The 9,600-nt window shown below is 38.7% G+C and overlaps 1 protein-coding gene across 5 annotated transcripts in view; it reads left to right on the forward strand.

Annotated features, from left to right (window-relative positions):
- The window catches only part of CUNH18orf25 (chromosome unknown C18orf25 homolog), a 96,031-nt gene extending 87,411 nt beyond the window's left edge, over positions 1-8,620 (forward strand). For 4 of the 5 annotated variants that reach the window (XM_023714592.1, XM_023714588.1, XM_023714595.1 and 1 more), the window contains exon 5: positions 8,261-8,620. In XM_023714592.1, the coding sequence (XP_023570360.1) occupies positions 8,261-8,450 (190 nt within the window). In that variant the 3' untranslated portion in view covers positions 8,451-8,620. The remainder of the gene's footprint in view (positions 1-8,260) is intronic. The other variant, XM_004623620.2, reaches the window with a different exon arrangement.
- Positions 8,621-9,600: the final 980 nt, after the last annotated feature.

The following is a 9,600-nucleotide window of genomic DNA, read 5'->3' on the forward strand; positions in this document are numbered from 1 at the left end:
TATGCTAATTCATTTTATTTATTATCTATGACTATTTTTACACTCCAAGGTAGAACTGAATTCTTTTAATAGATGTTTTACTCTTTGGTTCTTCGCTGAAAAAATTTGCTGACTCCCTCTTTAAGGTGTGTCCATGAGAATCATATATAGCCATCTCACAGAAACATATACATGTGTCTACAAAAGCAAAATTTAGACATTAGAATATATGTATCCTGTATAGAAAACAACTTTTCTCCTACACTCAAAGGGCTAAGTTATGATTCTTTTTTTTTTTTCAAAATCAGGAGCCTTTATTTATACATGAGTGATTCCATAAGCTTTTTTCATGCAAAATTAACAGATGTGGTTTTCATCTGGGCTAGGACTGGGTCTAGGGGTTCCTGGAACATGGCAGAAATTGTTATGATTCTGATAAATATGCATATAACAATATTTTCCATTAACATCCTTTTTTATTTAAGTTTGCTCTGGTCAGCCAGCTATTAAGACATTTACCAGCATTTCTTTCATTACTTATATAAAGGTAAGGTGAGTTTAGCACTATAGAATTGGGATGAAGTACACTCTGTCTCTGTCTCTTTGACTCTCTGTGTCTCTGTCTCTGCCTCTTTCTCTCTCTGTCTTTGTCTATCTGTCTGTCTCTCGCTTGTTCACTCATCAGTGTTGTTGTTTTGAGATAGAGGCTGACTGTGTTGCCCAGTTTCTCTTAAACTTACAGATGTTAGCAGGCCATCTTCAGCCTCAGGTAGGACCAGGGATTACAGGTGTGCGCCACCAAGCTCCCCTGGAAGTTATTTTTTTCTGGTGAGATCTGATTGTACTTCCTGAAAGCAATTTCTAATTGAACAGGTGGAGCTTTAAGACTATAGGATAAAAGGGCAGGCAAGATAGCTCAGTGGACTAAGCAGCTGCTTAGGCAAGCACAGGGACTTGTGTTCTATCCCTGGCACCACATACTGTGCCAGCCTCACCCCTGGGCATGCTCAGCCAGCCAGCCAGTGAGACCAGGACCGGGCATGGGGGCACACACTTGTAATCCCAGTGCTGGGGAGGCTGAAAATAGGATCACTGTGAGTTGGAGCTGAGTAGTAAGACCCTGTACCAAATACATTTAAAAAGAAAGAAAGAAAGAAAAAAGAATGTAGAGTTAATTGTATGTATCCTCACAAGAGTGGCCAGTTCTGTTTATTGGAACTCAGATTGTCCTAACACTTCATTCTCTATATTTGTGCTAAAAGTATGCCAGTATAGCTGCTTTCTATTTTCCATTTTCACTCTTCATGGTTATTTTTTTCTGTTATGGTTGCAAGATTTTTCATTCTGAAATCTTTATCTCACCCTCCTACTCCAAAGTAAAAAAAAATTCCTGTTAAAAGCCCCTCTGTTTTGTCCTGTTCTCCTTAAGCTGACCTATCCATTGGATGAGAAATACAGAACTAGGATTTCTTCCTGTATTTCAGCGTGTATTTACCATTAGTTTATCTCTTTTTACACCCCATGTCAGGATCATGCTGGAATATTTTTTTTTTTTTTTAAATTTCAGGCTCTCTAATACCTTAGTGATCACTTTATCTAGATAAATTATTTTTACTCATGCCTGGAACAGAGTTTTCATTCACAGTTGCTCCTGAGTTACGTTTCAGGTTTCTTCAGGGGTGTGGGAGTTCCAAGAATCAAACTTGTGTTTGCCAGCCAAACGCTGTGCAATTGAATTATATCTCTGGCTCTCTGAGTTACATTTCAATTTTTTAAAAATGTGTCTTATGCAAGGTCTCACTATGCACCTTGGACTTGTAGTGATCCTCCTGTTTTCAGGCCTCCCAGCTACAGGTGCATGCTACCACTCCCAGACTTGGTTGCTGGCTCAGTGCACCATGGGGTGGGGCCGGCACGGCATGTGATGTCAGGAATCAGAACCCCAGTCTCTGCGCTTACCTAAGGAGGCACTTAGTCCACAGAGCTATCTCACTGGCCCTTCAAATTTTAATTTATTGTGCTCATCTTATGAAAATAGGAAAGTGTAGATAGTAATTTACTTTATCTGATCTCTTACACTGTGTAAGATATTTATTCCAGTTTTCTAAATCTGTCTACTTTATTATTTCAGTATGGCTAGAAATGGTATAGCCACTCTTCTATTTAGCTTCTTTGTTCAATTTTTCTTCCATCATTAAGATTTTAGCTTCCCTTATCTTTTATCTCGTTATCATTTTTGATAGACATATTTGTTTCATTTGCACTAAGTCAGGTGACTGGCTATATTTTAGATAATATGTCATAATTTTCAAGGACTTTTCTTACAGGCTTTGAAGCATAAAAGCAGTGCTTTATTCTGATCCATTGTGTGTGCATGCACATGTGTATGTGTGTAAGACAGTCTCACGGGGCTGGTGAATTGGCTCAGTGGTCTAAAGCACCTACTTAGAACAAGCTTAGCAAAGCACAGGGACCGCGGTTCAATCCCCCAGCACCACATGCCAGCCAGCCCGCCTTCTGGTGGGCTGAACTGGCCACACACACACACACACACACACACACACAAAGCTTAAGAAAAGACAGAGTCTCACTATCCATATCAGGCCTCTGCAATACTCCAGCCTCAGCCTCCCAAGTGCTGGGCTAAGACATATATCTTGTAGATGATAAATCCATTTGAACTTTCAATGTTCTTTAGTATTGTCATACCGTGGAATGTAGAATTTATAGATGCTGTTGGAGTATTTGAAATTATATCCTATATCATTTGAGGTTATCTTTTATATTGGGCTTTGGTCTAGGATTGAATAATCTCACTGGCTTTGTTCTGTTTTCATAAAAAGTTTTCAATAGTATATTTAAAAGTAGTCTGATAGTCTTTCACATTGAGATTTAAACTAGGAAGCTGGTCTGAAAGAAACTTTCTTACTGGTTGTTTCAGAATGGTCCCTTTGGCTGCATGTTTTTCATGTGGCATTTACTTTTATAGGTGTAGGGCTGCCATCATGAAGTATTGATTGCTTCTAGCAGGGCTATCAGATGCCAAAACGTTTTTAGGTTTTGATCTACATCTTTTGTTCTGATTTTGGTTGCATGTATAGGTGTTTTGTTTAGATCTAGTTGTCCTGTTCTTTTTTGTACTGTCCTTATTTTATCTTTTCGTATTTTACTTGTTTGGGGCTGAGAGTTTTAAAAACTCTACATTTGCTCTTGAGTTACCCTGTTTGAGATTGTTTTGTTCTGATTAAAAGCTAAAACTCTTCTTTGAAAGCCTTTTGTTTAACCTTTGAACTAAAAATTCTAGTTGTATGTGAGATGTCATGGTGCATACCTGTAATCCCAACACGCAGGAGACTGAGGTAGGAAGAATGTAGGGAATTGAAGGCCAGCTTATGCTACACAGCGAGACCATCAGTGGTAATGTGATCACTTCCTTTGATAAAGTTATTTTTCTTACATGTGAATATCTTTCCCTATTTTATTTTGGATTTTGTTTGTTCACATAGCTTCTGTGCTTATGCTTCTAATCATAGATTAGAAAGCTTGCTTGCTTGCTTTATTTTTGTTTGTTTTGTTTTTTTTTTTGAGACAGGGTCTTGCTATGCAGCCCAGGCTGGCCTCAGGCTTATGTCAGGGCTGGGGTTTCAGGCATTTACTGCCATGCCCAGCTTGAAGGCATACATTCGGAACTAATGGTTGGATGCATCTTTTATGGCTGCTTTGTATTGTTGTGGTGAGCTTATCTGTTAGCATTTGCAAATGTTAATTTTTGGATAGTTCAACTATCATATTTGTTGATAGGAAGATGGAGACTTTCCCAACATCTCTAGTTCTTCTGTGTCCACTTAATTTTGCCATAAGTCTGTGACCCTTTATACCAATATTTTTCTTTGTCCTTTTGTTTTCCTATCCCCGCTGGAAATTTTCGTAGGAAGATGTATTTATATAGTGCAGATCTTTTTAACCATGGAACTATGTTGGAACAGTTCTTATAATACTTACTGAGGGTTTTTTTTTAATTTATTTATTTTATTTATTTGTGTGTGTGTGTGTGTGTGTGTGTGTGTGGCCAGCTCAGCCCACCAGGGAGCGGGGCTGGCTGGCATGTGGTGCTGGGGGATTGAACTGCGGTCTATGTGCTTTGCTAAGCTTGTTCTAAGTAGGTGCTTTAGACCACTGAGCCATCTCACCAGCCCCATGAGGGTTTTTTTTTTTAATAATTAGGTGGCTCAACTTAGATTCTATCTGCCTGCCTTTCTTTTCTTTTCTCTCTCCTTCCTTCCTTCCTTCCTTCCTTCCTTCCTTCCTTCCTTCCTTCCTTCCTCTGATCAGGGTCTTGCTACGCAGCTCAGACTTTTAGTGATGCTCTTGTCTCAGCCTCCTCAGCACTGGCATTACAGGTGTGTACCACCATGCCTGGGGTTCTGGGGCCAGCACAGCATGTAATACCAGGAATCAAATTTGGGTCCTTGCACTTGTCAGCAGGCAGTTAGACTGCTGAGCTATCTCCCCAGCCCCATAACAATTTTTTTTTTTGTTTTTGTTTTTGTTTTTTTCCCTTGGTACCAGGAATTGAGCTGAGGGCCTTGCACTTGCTATTAGATATTTAAGGCACTGAGCTATCTCCCTGGACTTCAATTATCTTTTTTTTTTTTTTTTTTTTGCGGTACCAGGGATTGAACCCCAGACCTTTCACTTGCCAAGCAGGCACTTATGGCACTGAGCTGTATCCCTGGCCCTGACTCAGATTAATCTATTAATAGCATGATCATTTGTTAATTTTGGTTCATTCCTCAGCAAATGAATTGATACAGAAGCTTTTGTATTTAAATTTAAGACTGATTACTTCATTGAATCATTTGTCAACATTAACACAAAAAGCTAGGCAGGGAGACAAGCATTTCCCTACAGTTACAGGGATTCATTCCATTTTCTGTTAGGAAAAATAAGTAGGAATGATACCAAAGAAGTGTCACCTCCAGGCTCTGTGAATGAGAGTTAAAAGATTAATTTATGTTGTTTTCTTAGAAAAGTAAGAGGGGGCCAGGGAGATGGCTCAGTGAAATAAGCGCTTCCCTGGCAAATGTAAGGGTCTGAGTTCAATCCTCAGTTCCACCAAAAAAAAAAAAAAAAAGAAAAGTAAGAAAATTGACTATCATTGGCAGCTAATTAGAGTCAGGAAAGCTTTGGACCAGAGATAGGATCATCATATGCTCCAGAAAATCTAAAATTATGAAGAGAAACAGACTGAAGTGATAGAGGCTCGTTGTCATTGTTAGGTTCTTTTAGGTGCTTCAGCGTCCTAATATGTTTTTTTTTGTTGTTGTTGTTTTTTTTTTTTTTTTTTTTTGCTTAAAGTACCCTAAATTGTTTCTAGTAACTGGAACCACTACACTAAAGTAAGTATAGTATTGATTTATAGTTGGAGTGCCTCATCTCCTTATTCTTCTGTACCTTAGTAGCAATACAGTCTCTAAGCCTCTCATTTCTAGTCCTTTTCCTGCACCAAACACTTTCAAGAATCTACTTTGGTGTTTCTCACATGCTCTCTGGTGCAGGCAGTGTCCCATACATGGTGTGGTGCTTCAGCTGTGGTTTGAGAAAGGCTTGGTTGCACAATACAAAATATTGTGCAGGGTCTCCAGCCCTGAATGGAGATGAGATTTTGTTGTGCTTCAATGCTTTACTTGCTTAAGACAATTAGGCAGTAGTCTTTTGGTCTTGATTTTTGTCTTTTGTAAAGTAAACAGGTTAGATTAGATCCATTTTTAAATCACTGTCTGTTATCACATAGTGTGTTATTTAGCAAGCAGTTCAGAGTAACAACTGAGGCTATGCTCCTTTTCAGAGATATATTTCTAGAAATTCTGCCAAAGACATTTGACTGTCTTTGTGGAAATTTATTTCTTGAATTCTTTGTAAGTTTCTAGCCAGCTTTACTTCAGTTAGTGCTTATGAAGTTGAGCTTTTCCCAGTTTTTAGTTTTCATTAGTGTGTTTGCAGTGCATGCTGACATTCCTCATGGGGAATAACCTCGAGGATTATGTACTATGCAGTGTGCATAACACATAACATGTCACCTCTGCCTCCCTACTCCCTCCATCTCTTGGCCATTCTCTCTTTTGTTTTTTAAAATAATTTCATTAGTACACTTTTGTTTGTTTGTTTGAGATAGGTTCTCACTATATAGCTTAGGCTGTCCTTGAACTCAGTACATAGCCCAGGTTCGCCTTGAACTTAGAGTGATTCTCCTGTCTGTCTCAGCAATGTACTTGATATTCATAATGATCACATTCAGCATAAGGAGTTTGTACAGGCACATCAAATATCTTATTCTTTTTTCCCCATTTCCTTCCTCTTCCTTCAACCTTTCTTCCCCTCCTTATTTACAAATACTTTGTTTCTATATCTTCCTCCATTTTGCAAAAGGTCTATCTCCCCTTTCTCTGTTATCTTTCTTTTACTTTGCTCTTTGTTTATATATCTTGGGTAAAGGCATCATATTACAGTGTATGTATATACCTATGTTTATAGAAGTGCAGTTGGTAATAACTAAATCTTGGAAACAGTCTGTATGTCTGTGAACAGATGAATGGAAAAAGAAAATATGGTATTTGTATACAATGAAGTACTACTCTGACATAAAGAAGGGTAAATTTGAGTCATTTGTAGGAAAATGGATGTATCTTGAGACCATCATATTAAACAGATTAGCTTTTTTTCCCAAAAAAAATTTTTGTTTATTTATTTGTTTGGTATAGGGTTTTGCTCTGCAGCTCAGGCTTGTAGTGATCTTCCTGTCTCAGCTTCCCCAGTGCTGGGATTACAGGTGTGTGCTACCATGCCTGCTTTCACTGAATGGCTCAGCATGGGGCCAGCATGGCATGTGGTACCAGGGATTGAACCTAGGCCCTTGTGCTTTTGAGGCAAGCACTTAGACCACTGAGCTATCTTCCCAGCCCCAGCTTTTGTTTTTTGAGATAGGGTGCTATTATGTAGTTCAGGTTGGCCTTGAACTTGTGGTAATCCTCTTGCCTCAGCCTCCTGAGTGCTGGGATTATAGACAGATACCACCACACCTGACTAACATTGTTTTTTCTGTCCCTTATTTTAATGCTTTCCATAAGCTGATCTTCCGAAAATGTAACAGCCTGTGGGTTAGTGCTACTTAGCCCATTTATGAGCAGATGGCAGACCTCTGACAGTATAAGAAACCTGCATATTTTCTTTCTCTGGCCCCAAGAGATTCATTTTTTTTTTTTAAGCATTCTCTTTATAGTTTTGAAGCTAGCCTTTGAAGAGGCATGACGTCTTTCCAGGAACAGAGTGTAAGGCTCCTTGGGGTAGTTTTATTTTTGGTCCTGAACTCACTTGTGTAACTCAGACTGGCCTCAACTCACAGAAGTCCTCCTGCCTCAGCCTCCCATTTGCTGAGGTTCCCTGAGCAGTTTTATCACTGAAGTCTTAATGCTTATTTATTTACTTAGTCTTTCTTGAGACAGGGTCTCAGTAAGCAGCTCAGGTTGGTCTTGAACTCACGTAGCCCAGGCTGGCTTTGAACTCTAGCAATCCTTCTGCCTCAACCTCCTGAATGCTGGGAGTGCAGGCATGTGTTACCACACCTGACTCGTTTGAAGTTTGGTGATACAGGTGACATAAAATCAAAGCTGAAATTTTCAAGTCACTGGCACTACTCATTGTATACACGTGATCAGGACAGCTGCTTGGAAGCCCCTGTGTCAGTTTATGTGATGAAAGTCATGCCATTCATTGTTTGTCATATAAGCAATATAGTTCTTACAGACTTTTGGAAATCTAATCTGGGAATTTATATTGCTATCACTTTCTTTAAAGATATTACCCAAATATATTACAAAACTTACTTTAAAAACAAATTTCACCCATTTTTCTTAGTTTTCATTTGTTGCAACTAACATTCTTTGGGCATCTTAATTTTGCTATGAAATTTTATTTGCCCTGTTGTGGTGATCCCAGGGATTTAAATGAATCCACAAAGCTGTTATCTTGTTTGTAACTGACCTGGACACAGTTCAGGTACTTTGGTAGGGATCCTTAAAGAAGGGGCAGTTAAGATAATGATACAAAATAGAGGTGACAGGGAGGACATGGACAAAGGAGAAGGATATTGATTGTATATTTCATGAATTTGCATAGTAGGCTTATTATTAAAAATATTCTCAGTATAGCTGAAGTCCTATTGTCTTTTCTGTTTTTCCTATGGTGGGATTAACCCAGCTGTTATGCTTCATGTCAACTGCAGGTGTGTTCATCCTCGAGGGGGTGTGATTCAGAGCGTTTCTTCGTGGAAGCATGGCTCCAGCACACAGTATGTTAGCACCCGGCAAACTCAGTCATGGACTACTGTGACTCCCCAGCAGACTTGGGCCTCACCAGCAGAAGTTGTTGACCTCACCTTGGATGAGGACAGCAGGCGTAAATACCTACTGTAGTACAATGTCACTGTGTCCTCTGCACTGTTCCCTTCCACTTCCTCCTTTTCTTTGTGACACGGAAGTTCATTGTCATAGCTTCAGCCTCTGAAGTTCTTTGTGGCATTTATAAAATTAAAACTCATGGAAACTCCCCTCTTTTTTTTTAATTAAAAAAGTCACTTAGGAAAGTAACATCACAGAAAAAAGCAATTTCTTTCTGTAGGAATATGAGAATAATTACTTCGTGACTTTTGATCTTAGGAAAGTCACCTTTCTTTTAGAATACTATTTTAACTACCAAGTACAGTGGATTTTCAGTTTTTGAATCTTGTATTTATTTTTCTGTGTAATGAAATTAATGTCTAGACTTGACCACTATTTGCCCACCTCATTGTCACTCCCACCGTGGGGCATTTGCACACATATCAGCCAGGTCCTCAGTGGTGCCTGGTAGGGCATGTATATTTAAAAACATTTCTTTAAAAATAGAAGACAAAAATACTACAAGTATTGTTTTCTTTTAGCTTGAATCTTCTGCCTTCCTTCTGGACTTTGCTCCTGGTCAACTTCCCACACCACCAATAACTGACATGCCCTTTATGTTTAAAAATACTACTAAGTGACTTACTTGGTTTCCTTGTTGCAATAATTTTTAACTCTGCGAAATGTTTTCTTTGGAGCAGAAGCATTTAGAATAGATACCTACCGTGAAGTTTTCTGAGCATCTGAAGTGAGTTCTGAAAGATAAGTGGAAAAATCTCTTTTCCTTAGCTTTTTCCCCAAGAGAGCATTAAAACCTCTTACTTAGGAAGCATATGAAAAGTGATTTTGAATTATAAAGGCACTTGGAAATTTGAGAGGAAAGTGCCTTCTTCATAGTTGGTCTCTCTGAAAAGAGTGTGTATAACTGCTACGTAATGCCCCAGCTGAACTGGACCTGAGCTGTGTTTAGTTTTTGTTTTTGTTTTTTTTTTCCTTCTTCTGTACCTTCTGAAAAGTAAGTCTAAATATTCCATAAGATTTCAGGTGCAGAGCACATTAATAATACTGTAAATCTTACAGTTTCTAAAAGGATAGCAAATGATAGTAGAAACTTCAAGAAATTCAGAAAACGCCAGCATTGGAGTTTTGTGGTATTAGTTCCTGTCTTTTTTATTATAGTTTATAG

Source organism: Octodon degus, unplaced genomic scaffold, assembly GCF_000260255.1.
Source record: "Octodon degus isolate 3935 unplaced genomic scaffold, OctDeg1.0 scaffold00003, whole genome shotgun sequence".
Lineage (NCBI taxonomy): Eukaryota > Metazoa > Chordata > Mammalia > Rodentia > Octodontidae > Octodon > Octodon degus.